We start from the raw sequence: 18,174 nt of genomic DNA on the forward strand, positions 1-18,174 counted from the left end.
CCCCAAATGGACACCACCATTTGATCACGTGTACACCATCGTTTGGTCACATGGACACCACTGTTTAGTCACGTGATCCCTACGTGGACACCATCGTTTGATCACGTGGACACCACTGTTTAGTCACGTGATCCCCATGTGGACACCATCGTTTGGTCACGTGGACACCATGTGGACACCAATGTTTAGTCACGTGATCCCCACGTGGACACCAGTTTAGTCACGTGATCCTCACGTGGACACCACTGTTTAATCACATGATCCCCACATAGATACCATTGTTTGATCATGTGGACACCTCACGGACACCACTGTTTAGTCACGTGATCCCCACGTGGACACCATCGTTTGATCACATGGACACCATCTCCACACCACTGTTTTAATCACATTGTGTCCACATGGACACCACTGTTTAATCAGGAGAACCCTTCATGGACACTGCCATTTGACCATATGGCGATCATGTGATCAAACTGCCCTGTCCACGTGCCTAAAACACCCTGTCCACGTGGTGATCACGTGATCAAAACGCCCTGTCCATGTGCCTGAAACTCCCTGTCCATGTAGTGATCATATAATCCAAATGTCCTGTCCACGTGGCGATCACATGATCAAAGTGCCCTGTCCATGTGCTTAAAAAGCCTGTCCATGTCCTGATCACATGATCAAAATGCCCTGTCCACGTGCCAAAAACACTCTGTCCATGGGGCAATCATGTGATCAAAGTGCCTTGTCCATGTGCCTAAAATGTCCTGTCCACGTGGTGATCACGTGTTCAAAGTGCCCTGTCCACGTGCCTAAAACGCATCCTTCAACCCAGGGCAGACATCACTAATCGAGCATGATGCTCTTTCCCACAGTCTTCAGATAGGGCCGTAGCATCCTTCCCACCACATAATCAAATTAAGATCTGTGTGTGTGTGTGCATGCCCATGCATGCGCATGCACTGATGGTTTTGAACTTGTGGCCCAGTGCTCTCATTTGGCTTTTCTTTCTTTTTTTTTTTAATAGAACAAACAAAATTTTATTTTATTTTATTTTTTATTTTTATTTTTTTTGTTGGCCGTGGGGCTTGAACTCTGGGCCTGGGCGCTGTCCCTCAGCTCTTCAGCTCAAGGCGAGCGCTCTACCACTTGAGCTACAGCACCACTTCCGGTTTTCTGGTGGTTTATTGGAGATAGGAGTCTCACGGTCTCTCCTGCCCGGGCTGGCTTTGAACCGTGATCCTCAGATCTCAGCCTCCTGAGTAGCTAGGATTACAGGCGTGAGCCACCAGCGCCCGGCAAAATTTTATTTTTTAAAAGAGATGGAAATCGAATTTACGTGTTTACTTGAAATTAGTAAATACATTTTTAGTAGCCTACATAAAGAAACATAGCTTTGACCAAATTACAGACAAGAATCTAAATCCTTGATAATTTTAGTAACAGATCTGACTGAAATGATTTGAATCACACTTTTCCTGTACAATGAAGGAATAGGTCCAGGCTAGGAAAGCAGCTAGAGAAGGCAGGCCGATTGTATCTGTGACAAAACTTTGTGGAAACTGGTCTTGAGGATTACCTACTGGTGATCCACTTGCACTGAAAGCATGATTCTGAACTATTGCTTGCTGATTCTGAACTATTGCTTTGATCATTATATTCTCCAAGAAGAAAAAATGAAAATTGATTGCAAAGGACTACTAATAGATTTTGACTTCTCATTAAGCACCTTCAATCATCAAAATCACATGAAGAAAATAGACAGGCCTACTTTTTTAGATGAAAACAAGTGTCTTTAAAAAAAGACAAGGAATTTAAGTAGTCATGAAAAGGATTTCTATTTTACTACTGAATTATACATTTTTTTCTAATGTTGGGTAACAATAAATAATGGATCTATTCTTTCTTTCTTTTTTTAAGTGGGCTCAAAGATTCTCATTTGGCTATTTTTGCACGTGACAGCTGCTCTGCCAGTTGAGGCACACCTCTATTCTAGCATTTTTGCTGGTGATTTGGAGATAGATTCCCACTGGATGGGCTTCAAACCATGATCCTCAGATGTCAACCACCTGAGTAGCAAGGCATGAACCATTAGTGCCCAGTTTTTAAACAATTCTGGAGATGGAATTTCATTTAAAAGTCTATATTCATATCACTTTATTTCTAAAAATCAAGGCGGAGTTGGGGGTGTTGCTTAACAGTAGAGTGCTTGCCTAATGGGTGTGCAACCCTGAGTTTGATCACCAGGGCTGAGAGAAAAACCGAGAAGTTTAAAGAATTGAGGCAACCTTTATTTATACCTTTCTTTTTCTTTCTTTCTTTCTTTCTTTTTTTTTTTTGTCGGTCATGGGGCTTGAACTCTAGACCTGGGCATTGTCCCTCAGCTCTTCAACTCAAGGCTAGTGCTCTACCACTTGAGCCACAGCGCCACTTCCAGCTTTTTCTGCTTATGTGGTGCTGAGGAATCGAACCCAAGGCCTCATGCATGCAAGGCAAGCACTCTACCACTGAGCCACCTTCCCAGCCCTGTTTACACCTTTCTAAATTATCTTCTGGCCCTTATTACACACACTTAAGATTTCAGCATAGCTACAATCAGTGTGTGAACACCACTCTGTTCTTCTCTTATCAGGCAGGCTTATGCACACACACACACACACACACACACACACACACACACACACACGTACATTTCTATGCATTAAGATAGGCCTAATGCTTATCACCTGTGCTGGCCACATAGCTCTGTCATGGTGGTGGCTAGGACCCCGTGGGCCTATTCATCTGGGTGCTTTCCAGTTTCCCACTGCTATCAAGAGTACTTAGGCTTGGGGCTGGGTGTGTGGCTTAGTGGTAGAGTGCTTGCCTAGCATGCATGAAGCCCTGGGTTCAATTTCTCAGCACCATATAAACAGAAAAGGCTGGAAGTGGGCTGGGAAGGTGGCTCAGTGGTACAGTGCTTGCCTTGCGTGCATGAGACCTTGGGTTCCATTCCTCAGCTCCACAGAAGCAGACCAAGCTGGGAGTGGCACTGTGGCTCAATGGTAGAGTGCTAGCTTTGAGCTGAAGAGCTGAGGGACAGTTCCCAGGCCCAGAGTTCAGGCCCCATGACTGACCAAAAAAAAAAAAAAAAGGCCGGAAGTGATGCTATAGCTCAAGCGGTAGAGTGCTAGCCTTGAGCAAAAGAAAGAAGCTTAGGGACAGTGCCCAGGCCCTGAGTTCCAGCCCCACAACAAAGCAAAAACAAACAACAGCAACAACAACAAAAACATCAGGGGCTGGTGGCTCAGATTTCAGCCTCCTGAGTAGCTAGGATTATAGGCATGAGCCACAGCACTCAGCTAAAATGGATTGATATTTCCTTTGGGTTATGAGTTAACCTACCTTGCTCATAGATGATTCTTGCTTGTCTAGCTTTGATGGAAAAGTAGATGAACAGAACAACCAGCTACAAAAAGGAAGGAGAGAATATACCACCTATACTGGTGTCGGTGGCTCATACCTGTAATCCTAGCTACTCAGCAGACTGAGCTCTGAGGATGATGGTTTGAAGCTAGGCAAGGCAAGAAAGTCCATGAGACTCTCATCTCCATCGGCCACCAGAAAACCAGACATGGTACTATGGCTTATGTGGTAGATGTTAGCCTTGAGTGAGAAAGCTCAGGGACAGCACCCAGGGCCTGAGTTCAAGCCCCACAACAACAAAACAAAACAAAAACAAACAAAAAACACCAGGCGCTGGTGGCTCACACCTGTAATCCTAGCTACTCAGGAGGCTGAAGTCTGAGTATCACGGTTCAAAGCCAGCCCAGTCAGAAAAGTCTGTGAGACTCTTATCTCCAATAAACCACCAGAAAACCAGAAGTGGCACTGTGGCTCAAGTGGTAGAGCACTAGCCTTGAGCTGAAGAGCTAAGGGACAGTGCCCAGGCCCAGAGTTCAAGCCCCATGACCAACCAAAAGAAAGAAAGAAAGAAAGAAAGAAAGAAAGAAAGAAAGAAAGAAAGAAAGAAAGAAAGAAAGAAAGAAAGAAAGAAAGGACTCCTATAACCCTTTCTTTTTATTATTCCTGTTCTCCCCATGTGTGTGCTCCCTCTCTTTATCTGTCTCTCTCTCTCTCTCTCTGTCTCTGCCTCTCTCTGTCTCTCTGTCTCTGTCTCTGTCTCTCTCTCTGAAATAGCATCTCTCTGTATGGTACAATGCTGGCCTCAAATGATCTTAGGTCTTCTTGCCTCGGCCTCCCAGGTGCTGGGATTACAGGCAGGTACCACCATGCTGTTGCATCTAGCTTTCTCTGTGTTAACTGATTGAAAACAGCTGAGTTTACTTCCACAGAAAGACAGAGACCAAAATTCCTAGGGAAGACCACAGCTTGGACCTGCGTGGGTCAGGCGCCGCACCTGATCTGGCCCTCTGGGACCAGCAGGTAGCAGGAGCACTGTTCACAGTGGGAAAGGAGGACTCCCAAGCAGTCAGGGCTGTTTGCAGGGACAATGTCAGAGATGTCCACACCGATTGAGCTGTGCCTGGCCTCGCAGCTACCTTCCTTCACACCTCTGCACACACTGAGGCATATGTATGTGACGTGTAATGAACCTGACTTTAGGAGATCCATCTAGACTGTGATTGTACGTTTGCCCCTGATAATCTACATGCCCTTTCTGAGTCCCAGCGTGCTGGTCTCTGAATTGGGGTAATAACCTCTGCCCTGATGTGTTGCTGAGTCCATAAGGACACCATCAGGACAGCTATGACAATCTTGGCTCAGCTGGTCTGACTCTCTTTACATTGGGTAGAGGCCGAGGCCGAGGCCGGGGTGAGAAGGCAAGACCTCTGTGGACTGCAGTGCTCTTGCTCTGCGTTTGGCGACCTGGATGGAAAGGTAGCCAGCTGGGCCGCTCCGGGCTTCTTCCTCTATGCGTTTATGTGTTCAGACCTCAGAGATAGAGTTCTATATTTAAAAAAAATCACATCTATAAAAGAAGGGCTGAAGTCAGGCACTGGCGGCTCACACCTGAAATCCTAGCTAGAAGGCTGAGATTGGATTGTGGTTCAAAGCCAGCTTGGGTGGGAAAGTCTGTGAGACTCTTCAATTAACCCCCCAAAAGCCAGAAGTGAAGCAATGGCTCAAGTGATAGAGCTCTAGCCTTGAGCAAACTTGCTCAGGGACATTGCCTAAGCCCAGAGTTCAAGCCCCAAGACCAACAGAAAAAAGAAAAATGAAGATGGAGTCCAAGCAAGCAAGGCCACCTTGAATAGGAAGACCAGGAGAGGGCAATTACAGGGAGAAGGCCTGAGGGAGAAGGGTGCAGCAGGGGTGGGGTGGGGTGGGGCAAGGAAATCTTGGTGCCTTTGCCATTAAGTAGCTGTCTGGGAAGCGCTCTGAGCCACGCAGGGCCATGCCAAGGAGGTGCGCCTCGGTCAGCGACCCGACTCTCCAGTGGCAATGGGCAGATGTCCCCTTGCCATATCAACCTTCCAGCCCTGCTTCTGAGCTGTCGACAGAAATCGGGGCCAAAGAGGGCGAGGGGCAGCTGCCTGCCTGTGGGCAGCTTTCTCCCCCTGCAGAGTTTGTGCCATGCTGGAGGGCAGAGCCTGCCTTCGCTGTGAGCCCACGACATAGCAGAACAAGACAGAGACACCTTTTTTTTTTTTTTTTTTTTGTCTGGTGTGGGGCTTAAACTTTGTGCCTGGGCGCTGCCCCTGAGCTCTTCAGCTCAAGGTGAGTGCTCTACTGCTTGAGCCACAGCGCCATTTCCAGTTTTCTGATGGTTAATTGGAGATAAGAGTCTCATGGACTTCTTGCCATGATCCTCAGATCTCAGCCTCCTGAGTAAGTAGGATAACAGGCGTGAGCCACTGACACCCGGCCAGAGCGGCCTTTACTGGAACATACGACCAGCCCTGCAGATGACCCGAGAAGGAGAGAGGGTAATAGAGCTGGAGACGGGTCTGCAGGGACTGAATCGGGTGTGACCCTCAGAGTGGGGAGCAGGCTGGGGCTCAGGGTCCACAGTGTGGAGGAAGGCAGAGGAGGGCAAGGCTGGCCAGGATGGAGGGAAGTCCCACTTCAGAGCTGCCTGCGGGATCCAGCTTTGTCGCTCTGTCCAACTTTGCCACTTCTTCCTGGGTCACAGGGGATCCTGTGTGCCCAGCTCCCTCCGTGCCCTGTTCCCCTGGCCCCCCTCCCCCACATGGCCTTTCACAGGGGCTCACACCTCTCATCCTAGCTACCCAGGACGCAGAGAGCTCAGGATGCTGCAGTTCACTGTCAACCCAGGCAGGAAAGTCCATGAGACTTTAATGTCCAATTCACCAACACAAGGCAGAACGTGGAGGTATGACTCAAGTGGTAGAGCACCTTGAGCCAGATAGCTAAAGGATAGCTCCTGGATCCTCCATGAGTTCAAGCCCCAGTACCAGCACATACACACACACACACACACACACACACACACACACACACACACACACACACACACACACACACACACACACACACACACACACACAAAGTGGACCACAAAACAACCTGGGAGGTGCTGATCAGTTCATCTTTTTTAATAGATTGGAATGTAATTCAAATCTTGGGGTTCCCTAGCCCTGGGGAATCTGTATACTTTCACCCCAGATTCTGACAAGTCTGCGCTAGCTGTGAGACAATGTAACAGGGACTTCCCTGTGTCTGGCCCCAAACAGATTTCTGGTCTCTCCTCTTTCTCCCTCATCACAGGGTGGAGGGGAGGAAGGGCGGGGGAGGGGGCTGGGCACCCCAGCTCTGGCTGGGCAGTGGGCGATGATGGCTGGAGTGGAAAATCCCCCCTGGCCGGATGCTATCGGCGCTTGGCAGAGTTGGGCTGGCCTCCTGCCTTGGCCCAAGGGTCTGACAAATCTGTTTGGGGCCCGGAGTGTGAATACGAGGCAGCAGAGAGGGCGAGAGGGCGCTGGCAGGGAACTTTTTCCATTCACACCCGCCCCCCCCCCCAGGCAGAGAGCTTTCTCAGACCTGGTTGGCCGTCCAGCCCCAGGCCACTTCAGGCCATGGGAAGCTGGTAGCTGGGGAAAGGGACAGGGTAGAGGTGAGGCTACAGATGGGGACCGAGAGCCCGCATAGCTCAGCCTGGTGGGCCGACAGGAAAAAGGCAGACCGAGCTTAGGGGATGGTGATGCCACAGACAGAGGTGTTTTAGAACCAAAGATGGGCAGGTGTGTCCCCCTTCTTGTACTGCTCCAGGGCTGTGTTCGGCTTTGTGTGAGAGGCACAGCCAGAGCCAGAGTGGCTTATTTGGAGTCCTGGACACATACTGAATTAGGGTCAAGATTTCTCCATGTGCCTGTTCTTCCTGGAAAGCCTCTGAGAGGAAGAACCCCACTTAGCCACCAGCTTCCCAGTCCCACCCCAGCACCGAACTCAAAGCCTTGACTTTTTCACTTAAGACTGGTTTTACCTCTTGAGCCACAGTTCTACTTCTGGCTTTTTTGCTGGTTAACTGAAGATAAAAGTCTCACCATTTTGTCTGCTTGGGCGGGCTTTAAACTTGAGCTTTAGCTCTCAGCCTCCTGGAGTGCTAGGAATATAGGCATGAGCCATCAGCATCTAGCTATCACTATCAACCTTGCTCACATCATCATTGCTCATCCAACACCCTGGTGCTAGGCGCCTGTGGCTCCCGCCTATAATCCTAGCTCCCCAGGATGCTGAGGTCTGAGGATCTCTGATTATAGACAGCCCAGACAGGAAAGTCCTTGAGACCCTTATCTCAATTAACCACCGAAAGAGCCAGAAATAGAGCTGTGACTCAAGTGGTAGAGCACTAGCCCTGAACAAAAAAAGGTGACTCAGTGCTCAAACCCTGAGTTCAAACCCAAGGACCAGCACAAAAATAAAATTAGTAAGAAAAGATGAGCTACAAAAAAAGAAAAAAACCAGGCACTGGTAACTCACGCCTGTCATCTTACTATTTAGGAGGTTGAGATCTGAGGATCAAGGTTCAAAGCCAGCCTGGGCAGGAAACTCCGTGAGACTCTTATCTCCAATAAACCACTAGAAACCCGGAAGTGGTGCTGTGGCTCAAGCAGTAGAGCGCTCACCTTGAGCTGAAGAGCGTAAGGACAGCACCCAGGCCCAGAGTTCAAGCTGCATGACCGACCAAAAAAAAAAAAAGAAAGAAAGAAAGAAAAAAGAAAAAAAAAGATTCTTCACCTGGGCACCAGTGGCTCAGGCCTGTAATCCTAGCCACTCAGGAAGCTGAGATCTGAGGATCTCAATTCAAAGCCAGCTTGGACAGGAAAAGCTATGAAACACTTATCTCCAATTAAGCACCAGAAAGGCTGGAAGTGGAACTGTGGCTCAAGTAGTTGTGCTAGACTTGAGCGAAAAAGCTTAGGGACAGTTTCAAGGAGCTGAGCTCAAGCCCTAGTATTGACAAAATGAACAAACAAAACCCACCTTGATTATAACCATCAATCTAGTTTTGGGTCCCCCAAACACCCCAAACTCCACCTCCCAAGGGCTTTGATTGAACCTCCAAAAGCACATCACCTACAGACCAGAGGTCCTCAAGGAATTTATGCCTCCTGAGGGGATATTTTTGGTTGTTCCAACTGGGGGCCACTAGGTGCATCTAGTGGATTCTGTGAAACACCCCACAGTACCCAGGACTTATTTACTCTCAATGTCATTAACACTCAGCTTGAGAAATCTCGTCTATAGATCCCACGCCCCTCACTCTGGCTCTACCTTCTTTTTGTTTTTTCTTTCCTTCCTGGCTCTCACCCCAAAATACCTACATCATGCCTGAGGTTCTTGGCCCAAACAGAGGTAATCTCTGCTACTCCATCTTAAAGCAAGTTTGCTCTCTCTTATCACTGGTACCTCCTGGCCTCTGTTGCTTAAATTGAAAAGTCAATAAGATGAAAAGTCCGCGGTGGCCATGCTCCAGAGGGAAAAACATACAGAAACCATTGATACATGGCGCCCAAGGGACACCCTGGCTTGGGGGTCATGCTTGTTCAGGGCAGGGACGCAGGGGCCGGCCTTGATCCTGGGGCTATAAAAGGAGATGGAGGACTCAGGGCTTCACTCCACTGTGCCGGTGAACTCCGAGTGGTTTCTCCTCTGTGGGCAGCTAAGGAACTTGGCATCATGAAGTGGATGGTGGTGGTTTTGCTCTGCCTCCCCCTGCTGGAGGCCACTCTGGTCAGGTGAGTCTGATGCCGGGCTGGTGGCACCGCTGGGTGTCCCAGGTTGGAGCCTGGAGCCCTGCGAGGCCCCTGGGGCCCAGGGCTGCTCTGTCACTAGGGAGGAGTTTCTGGGAGGGGAAAGGAAGGTTTCCTCTGCGGGTGTTCTGCAGGACTCTCCAGGGGGGTGGGGTGGGGGAAAAGAACTGATGTTGCCTTTCAGTGAGCACAGTCCCTTCCCCTCCTGGGATAAAGATGGAGTGGGGCTGAGAAGGTGGCTCAGTGGTAGAGCGCTTGCCTTGCATGCATGAGGCCCTGGGTTCGATTCCTCAGCACCACATCAGCAGAAAAAAAAAAGCCCGAAATGGCACTGTGGCTCAAGTGGTAGAGCACTAGCCTGGAGCTGAAGAGCTGAGGGACAGCGCCCAGACCCACAGTTCAGGCTCCACAAAGGACAAAATAAAGAAAGAAAGAAAAAAAAAAAAGATGGAGTTGAAACAGGGAGAGTTAGGGTGACTATGGTCGCGGCAGCCCTGGGTGGCCAGTGTGGCTTTCCTATAGAAAGGAGCAATCTTGCCAGGCACCAGGGGCTCCTTTTATAATCCCAAGCTACTTAGAAGGCTGGAAGCTGAGGACTGTGGTTCAAAGTTAGCCTGGGCAGGAAAGTCTATGAGACTCTTATCTCCAATTAGCTAGCAAAAAATCTAGAAGTGTGGCTCAAATGCCAGCCAAAGGAAAGTAATCCTTTCTAAAAATTCCCTAAAGACAGCTCCCCCCACAAGGTACTGGCAGATGCCAAAACTGTATTCGCAGAAGCGGCAGTGATTGTATAGTCTCTCTGTACCGTGAGTTGCCAGGAGCAATCTCATGGTGGTACACGTGGCATTGGCTCACAGGACAGAGGATGGAACCAGCCAGCCACACTTCCACACATTGCATTGTGAGAGTAGAGTCAGCCATTTGCACATGCAATTTTGCATCCATAAATTCAACTAATTGTGAATTCAACTCATTCAGAAAGAAGCTGTGTATATACTGCCCCTGTGTAGATATTTTTCTTGTCATTAGACAAAATACAGTTTAGTTGAAGGATTAGATACCACACATAATCTGGAGATGATTTGAAGTACATGGGTGTGTGCACATATGTTACAGACCATGCTCAGCTGTGGGGTGGATTATTCATTCACAGACATTGGTACCCATGGGGCTCCTTCAAACAAAGCCCCAGGGTATGATGGGAATATCTTAGGGGAAGAGCTAGCTTTCCTCGAAAACGTTTTCTAACATGCAGACTTGATAGACGGGTGTGAAGCAAATCTCATGCTCCATAGCTCATGTGAAGGGGTTTGGCAGAGAATTTCTGGAGAATATAAGGTCCCGACAAATGGAAATTAAGACAGGGAGAGAGGTAAGAGAAGCAGAAATTTTGAATCCTGGGACGAGGCATGGGTGGACCCCATGGAGAACCCTGGACAATGGCTGCCAGCAGGTCTGGGAGGAAGATAGCCAAGAGATGATATAGGCATCCATGATTCCTACCTTCCCACTCCCTGTGGGCCTGGCGACCTGAGAAGCGTGGTGGTGGCTTCTGGTCCATATGGCTAACAGTATGGCAGATGGCGACGCCCTTCACTGTCCCATGCACTGTAGTACCAGCTGATGCCCGAGGGAGACTCTCTTTGGGGTGAACTTTGCCTTCTCTGAAATCTTTTTAACAAATGCACTGATGCCTATAAAGGGAGGTGCCTGAAGTCGCTCTCATTTCCTGGGAAGGAATTTTGGAGATATTTGAAAATGGAGGGACAGCAGCATGAATACCTGCAAGATGGGGTGACAGCACGTGTCAGAGAAGTTAACTGTTCCTTTCCCTTCCTTTCTTCTTCCTTTCCTTCTTTCCTTCCTCCTTTCCATTGTTTCTTCCTTCCTTCCTTCCTTCCTTCCTTCCTTCCTTCCTTCCTTCCTTCCTATCCTTCCTTCCTTCCTTCCTTCCTTCCTTCCTTCTTCCTTCCTTCCTTCCTTCCTTCCTTCCTTCCTTCCTTCGTGTGTGTGTGTGTGTGTGTGTGTGTGTGTGTGTGTGTGTGTGTGTGTGTGTGTGTGTGTGTGTGTGTGTGTGCCAGTACTGGGCCTTGAACTCAGAGCCTTGCACCCTTTCTCAGCATTTTTCTTTACAGCTTGCACTCTACCAGTTGAACCACACCTCCAGTCTAACTTTTTTTGCTATTTAATTGGAAATAGAGTCTTGCAGATTTTTCTGCCCCAGCTAGCTTCAAACTTCGATCTTCAGATCTTAGCCTGCTGAGTAGCTAGGATTACAGGTGTGTGAATGACAGGTGCCTGGTTAATTTTTTTTTTTTTAACTTCGAGGCAAGCATTGGGATAAGGTTTAAGAGCATGCAGAAAGGGGAAGAAAAATGGAGAGGGAGGGAGACACACACAAAGAGAGACAGAGAGAGGCACACAGAGATAGAGACAGAGAGACACAGGGAGATACTGGAAAAGGACAGGAGCCGGACACCCGCATCCCTCTGCAGAATCCCTCTGAAGAGACGTAAGACAATCCGAGAGACCCTGAAGGACAAGGGCTTACTGGACGACTTCCTGAAGACTCACAAGTACAACCCCGCTCAGAAGTACCGCATCAATAGCTTCGATGACTTCAGCGTGCTCTATGAGCCGGTGGCCTACATGAACGTGAGTCCTGACACTCGCAGGTGGTCCCTGATCCTGCTTCCAAAGCCCTCCTGTGCCTAGGCCTTCTCCCAGTCCTGCCAGCAGGCTGTGGGGCCCATTTCCTACTGACCAGTGGCCAGTTGGAGCCCACTGAGAACTTTGTGCTTGTCCAGACAGAAGGGCTATGGAAGGAAGGATGACTTGGGGTGCAGCTGATGGTGCAGGCTGGAGAGCAGGTGCTGCCCCTTTTGCCACTCTGCCCAGAAGCTCCTAGCTCCTTCTGGTGCTAAGAGCCTGCCCTGTGACCTCCCAGGCTGCTTACTTTGGCGAGATCAGCATCGGGACTCCACCCCAGAACTTCCTGGTCCTTTTCGACACCGGCTCCTCCAACCTGTGGGTGCCCTCTATCTACTGCAAGAGCGAGGCCTGCAGTGAGTATGGGGTTGGGCGAGGAGGGCTGGGGGGCAGAGCAGGGTGCTGGTACCCCCCCAGAGATGCTGGGCACCATCACTTCACGAGAGAATTAAGCACAGGCATGGTCACATGGAATGCCCAAGCTGGAGGAAAGAAGATAGACCTAGAGCTGAGCAGTGCCCCTCAACGTGTGCCAGCCTAGCTTGCCCATCTCCATCTTATTCCTCCCTACCCCATTCTAATCAACTCATTCTTTTTCCTGTGGATAATTTCCACACCTTTCCATCCTACTCAATTCTGTGACGTTCTATTCTATTCTACGACTTAGGAAGTTCTCACTGAGTGTCTCCAAGAGGTAGGAAAGAGTTACACTGACATGTCCTCTCCCCCCCCATGCCCCCACCGGTAGTGGTTTGGGAAGACACTGCTCATTGTCTGAATACCTGAAGGTTATCTGGCTCCCTGCCAAAGCCTTGGGATTTGGGGTCCTGACATCTCAGTCCAAGGGGGTCCCTCCTTGGCCACACGCACTGCTACCTCAAGACCCTGGGATGATCAGCTTCTTGAAGGGGCAGAGGCAGAGGATGAGAGGAAGCCTGGAGGGGTGTGTGTGTGTGTGTGTGTGTGTGTGTGTGTGTGTGTGTGTGTGTGTGTGTGTGTGTGTGTGTGTGTGTGTGTGTGTGTGTGTGTGTGTGTGTGTGTGTGCCAGTCCTGGGGCTTGGACTCAGTGCCTAGGCACTGTCCTTGAGTTTTTATGCTCAAGACTAGCACTCTACCACTGAGCCATAGATCCATTTCCAACTTTTTTTTTTTTTTTTGGTGGTTAACTGGAAATTAGAGTCTCACACTTTCTTACCTGGGCTGGCTTTGAACCTTGATCCTCAGATCTCAGCCTCCTGAGTAGCTAAGAGTACAGGTGTGCCTTAGAGGCCCATTTCATCCTCACTGAGTAGTCACTGACTAGCCTGTGGGCCAGGGCTCCCCTGGAACATGGAGAAGGAGTCCAGGTCACCCAGCTCTGCCATCCTTCTGTGACTGACCAGACAGCTGGACATCTCAGGTGGGGGCACAGGCTTAAGGAAAGACGGAGGCAGGAGACCCTGCAGGCCTAAGCGCCAGACAGTCCCGGCCTACACGTGGCAGCCTGACTTCTCTCCACCTCCTCTGCAGCCACTCACCCGCGCTTCAACCCCGGCCAGTCTTCCACCTACACCACCAGCGGACAGACCTTCTCCCTGCAGTACGGCACTGGCAGCCTCACTGGCTTCTTTGGCTATGACACCCTGACTGTGAGCATCTCTTCCCACCCCAGGATGGGGGGGGGCGTGGAGAGGGGCAGAGAGGGGCTGAGAGGCAGCCCCTGAAGTGTGAGGAATACTGGACAGGAAGTCAGCACACTAGAGTTTCCTCCACGCATGGCTCGGATACTTGCTGAGGGCCATTCCATTGCTGGGGACTGGGGATACCATAATGAACCAATCTGATCTGGCCCTTTCCCTTTAGGAGTTCAAGAGCTTGGGAGAAGAGAGAGAGGATTGGGTAGGGATGCTATGATTGACAGTTAGGGGAGACCAATTGGAGGGCAGCCTAGAAAGCCCTTGCAAGACCTGTGGGAAGGGGGAGGAGTCTAAGTGAGGAGGTTCTCTTTGGACCAAAGCCTGGGGAGACGGCAGCAGTCAGACTTGTCACCTCCTCTTTCTTGTCCTCCCTCCAGCTCCAGAGCATCCAGGTGCCCAACCAGGAGTTCGGCCTGAGCGAGAACGAGCCAGGTTACACTTTTGTCTATGCGAAGTTCGATGGCATCATGGGCCTTGCCTACCCTGGGCTGGCTGCCGGAGGGGCCACCACTGCCTTGCAGGGCATGCTGCAGGAAGGCGCCCTTTCCAACGCCCTCTTCAGCGTCTACCTGGGCAGGTGAGCAACTTCCCTGCCGCTCCCCACCTTTTATCCCAGGGCCCCTGTCCCTCCATCCCCACCCCCCGGAATTTGAAAGCTCAGTGCTTTCAGGATTGGAGGAGCCCTAGCAGGCTTGTGGTTCCAGCTACGCTGGCTCCAGATCCTTCTGGATCCTAGGCTCCACCCCCAGCATGGTGTCTGCCCCCAGTCTACTCTGCGTTTTCTTTGCATTCTTTTGCTTCCAGCGGCTCAGATTCTCCACACTTCTTGGGGTGACTCCCGCCCTTAACAGCAGTGAGCTCATGGCTCTGACTGCCATTTTCTCCCGTGTACCTCTTTTGTATTATAATCTATTGCTTCATCTGCTTTGATCTATTGTTCTAAGCGGTCCTGGAGTCTTCCGGTCTAGGCTCACTATTGACTCCGTACTGGTGTAGGCCTTCCAGAAAGCATATGCTGGCTGCTAGAAGGCGGTTCTTGTTAGCCGCCTTCCAGGGATGGCTCCCATCTACCCGCCACAGCTTTACCCCTTCATCCTGACGTTCAGCTTCGTCCTCTGTGGCTGATGTCCTTGGCTTTGCGCTGTGCCTCTGTGTACACTCATTCTTCATGTGACCCCTGGAAACGTCTCCCAGCCCAGCACCCAGCTCCCTGCAGGGAAGGCTTCTGGAACAGACATGGGAAGTCTTTCCCTCTCCTGTAGCAGAAACATGACAAGTTGGGTTGGAGTGGGGCTCCTGGTGACATGTTCTACCAGAGGCATGAGGAGAGCACCGTGTGGCATGGAGTGGGACCCACAGACTAGCAGCTCCCCCAGAGCTAGGGAGGCCTAGACAGGAGGTCCCAGTGTGAGGGGGACACAGCCTGTCCCTGGGGAGCCCCAATGTGAGGGGACACAGGCCCCTGCTCAGGCTTCACAGTTGAAGCCAGGGAGGAGCGTTTCCCTCTGCGAGGGCTGGGCCTCCTCTCCGTGGCTCAGCCTTCCCTCTGTCTCCACAGCAAGGAGGGTTCTGAGGACGGAGGAGTGATCGTCTTCGGGGGTGTGGACGAGAGCTTGTACACCGGAGAGATCTTCTGGGCCCCTGTCACCCGGGAGCTCTACTGGCAGATCGCCCTTGAGGAGTGAGTCCATGTGGGGACCCTGGGGGCGTGCCCCTGCCTGGAGTGGGCACCCCAGGCCACACACATACTGACACTGCTGTGGCGCGTCTCAGTCCTTACAAACCAATCCTCAGTGGCCCTGGCTTGATGAATTTTGACAGCCTTCCTCGGAACTTTCTAGAAATGGATTCCATGGCTACTTGGAGGGCTGGGGGGGGGGCAGGCTGGGGTGGTCTGAGAGGGACTCACTGGGTTGAGCTCTGCAGGGGCTGCACCTTGCCCAGGATAAGAACCTGTCTGCGCCGGGGCTGTTTCTCAGGGGCAGGGAAGCGCACCCCGGCGGTGCTGAACTCGTAGGGCGAGGCTGCCATTTTGTCCCCCTGCGTTCAGGTTCTTTGTTGGTGACCAGGCCTCCGGCTGGTGCTCTCAGGGCTGTCAAGGCATCGTGGACACAGGCACCTCTCTGCTCGCCGTCCCTAAGAATTACCTGGGCACCCTTTTGGAGGTCATAGGAGCCCAGGAGAGCGCATATGGACAGGTGGGTACGGCAAGAGCCCCCACACCCCCAGGCTAGCCCAGAGGCATTTGCGAATTACTCCAAATATCTAAATTCTTGGTCCCCAGGGCTCTAGTGACCCAAGGCATTGGTGGAAGAGGCCAGCAGGAGCCCGGGGGCCCTGGCAGTAGGGAGGGGCCCGGAGGTGGAGAGTGTTAGGCAGGAATTTCTTCTGAGCTACAATTGCTCAGGGAAATGGACTAAAACCTTCTGGGCCTTTTGGCTTACAGTGAAATAACTAGAAAGTGAAGCAAAGGGGGCTGGGAAAGTGGCTCAGTGGTAGAGCACTTGCCTTGCAGGCCTGAGGCCGCCTTGCAGGCCTGAGGCCCTGGGTTTGATTCCTCACCACCACATAAGCAAAAAGAAAAAAGCCGGAAGTGGCGCTGTGGCTCAAGCTGAAGAGCTGAGGGACAGCGCCCAGGCCCAGAGTTCAGGCCCCACTACCACATCCCCCCCCCCAAAAAAAAGTGAAGCAAAGCAAGCGAGTGACAAAGGACACCCTGTAATCTACTCTAGGCCACATACCCCAGCTGCTGTCTGTCTGAGCCCAGTGAAAGGGTGGCCTAATGAACCCCTTCCTGCTAACTTTGGGGGGTGCCCAATGGTGCTACTTTTTCTATACATTTATGTGTTTTAAAATATAGTTGCAGGCCAGCACTGTGGCTCACATCTGTAAAATCCTAGCTACTTAGGAGGCTGCGATATAAGGATTGAGGTTCAAAGCCAGCTGGGGCAGAAAAGTCTATGAGACTTCGGATGGCAAAAAGCCAGAAGTGGAGCTGTGGCTCAAGGGCTAGAGCACCAGCCAAGCGAGGGATGTTGTTCAAGAAGTAGAGCACTTACCTAGCATAAGGCAGGGCCCTGGGCTCAATCCCCAACATGCACGTACACTCACACGCATAAAGGTACTTGCAGTGAGGGCAGTAATTCAAGCTGGGGTGGGGAAGATTTTTAGGTCTCCCCCAAATCCATACTGTCTATTAGGTACTATGAGTCCACTGTAGAATGCTATTGAAATTTGCATAGGATTTCCCTTGAAGCTCAGCCCTCCCGTACAGAAGCAGGAGAGGGGTTCAGGCCTGTGGCCTGAGGAGGCAGGCTTAGGAGGGCTCTGTTCCTCTCTGCAGTATTACGTGAACTGTAACAACGTGGAGAGCCTGCCCACCCTCAAGTTCCTCATCAACGGTGTGGAGTTTCCTCTGCAGCCTTCCGCCTACATCCTTGAAGTAAGTCCTGGCCCTGGTAGGTGGAGTCTCCAGGATTGGAGCATTAGAGATGGGTGCATCACCAAGAAGGCTCCACCTCCTTGCCTTGTGCTATGCCCCAGTTAATCACAACACTGACTTATTTGCCCCAGAGCATCATCCATGATCCATGATTATTGTCATTATTAGAGGAGACAGGAACTGGGCTCCTATTGAGTGCTGATGAGGGCTAGGCAATGTGCTTCATTGTCACAGTATCTGAGGAGGGAGACCCTCATTTGGATCCTACGAGTGAAAACTTAGAGGATCAGAGAGGTTGAATAATGGACCTAAGGCCACTTGGCTATGGAGCAGAAAGCAAAAGTTAGCATCCAAGTTGGTCTGGTTCCAAGGTGAAACAAACAGACTGCAAATCAGGAGCTGGAGGGGAGCATGTAAGTAGAGAAATGCCGCCGGGCGCTGGTGGCTCACGCCTGTAACCCTAGCTACTCAGGAGGCTGAGATCTGAGGATCGCGGTTCAAAGCCAGCCCGCACAGGAGAGACCGTGAGACTCCTATCTCCAATAAACCACCAGAAAACCGGAAGTGGCGCTGTAGCTCAAGTGGTAGAGCGCTCGCCTTGAGCTGAAGAGCTGAGGGACAGCGCCCAGGCCCAGAGTTCAAGCCCCACGACCGACAAAAAAAAAAAAAAAAAAAAGAAAGAAAAATGCCCTGCCACTGGCAAAGGACCGCTGGAGTCCAGATTCTCAATTGGAGAAATTTTCCCTTCATCCCCTGCTCTGGTGGGCCAACTGGCCAATGAGTGTAATTGTTGACCCAGGGGTCAGGGCTGAGTGGTGTCCAACTCATGTGAGCAAAGAAATTCCTTTCTTTGTTGAGCAGGAAGATGGTTTCTGCATGGTGGGAATCGAGTCCATTGACATCACCTTAGAGAGTGGCCAGCCCTTCTGGATCCTTGGAGATGTCTTCCTCAGGTCCTACTATTCTATCTTCGATATAGCCAACAACAGAGTGGGCTTTGCCACTGCCATCTAGACTTCCTGCCTGGACCCCTGGGAACCCTTCTTCCTCATAGTTCCCACCACCATCCCAGGAAATATTCTCTCTGTCCTCCTTCTCTGGATCCAGGACTTTCTCTAATAATAAATAGATCTTCACATTA

The 18,174-nt window shown here is 50.9% G+C and overlaps 1 protein-coding gene across 1 annotated transcript; it reads left to right on the forward strand.

Moving 5' to 3' along the window:
• The first annotated feature begins 9,057 nt into the window (after positions 1-9,057).
• Pgc (progastricsin) lies at positions 9,058-18,174 on the forward strand. The gene is made up of 9 exons (XM_070023780.1): positions 9,058-9,191; positions 11,702-11,861; positions 12,154-12,271; positions 13,425-13,543; positions 13,969-14,168; positions 15,150-15,272; positions 15,642-15,789; positions 16,935-17,033; positions 17,895-18,174. Exons 1-9 carry the CDS (start codon positions 9,133-9,135, stop codon positions 18,045-18,047), a joined length of 1,179 nt encoding a protein of 392 aa, XP_069879881.1. The 5' UTR covers positions 9,058-9,132; the 3' UTR covers positions 18,048-18,174.

Source organism: Dipodomys merriami, unplaced genomic scaffold (assembly GCF_024711535.1).
Source record: "Dipodomys merriami isolate MVZ:Mamm:240054 unplaced genomic scaffold, mDipMer1.0.p SCAF_16, whole genome shotgun sequence".
NCBI classification, from domain to species: domain Eukaryota; kingdom Metazoa; phylum Chordata; class Mammalia; order Rodentia; family Heteromyidae; genus Dipodomys; species Dipodomys merriami.

What these genes read in the sequence shown, in the direction of transcription:
- Pgc (XM_070023780.1), top strand. Translation starts at nt 9,133, where the DNA reads ATGAAGTGGATGGTGGTGGTTTTGCTCTGCCTCCCCCTGCTGGAGGCC. An exon ending in CTGGAGGCCACTCTGGTCAG is followed by an intron (nt 9,192 to 11,701) that starts GTGAGTCTGATG and finishes ATCCCTCTGCAG; the next exon opens with AATCCCTCTGAAGAGACGTA. An exon ending in CTGCAAGAGCGAGGCCTGCA is followed by an intron (nt 12,272 to 13,424) that starts GTGAGTATGGGG and finishes CCTCCTCTGCAG; the next exon opens with CCACTCACCCGCGCTTCAAC.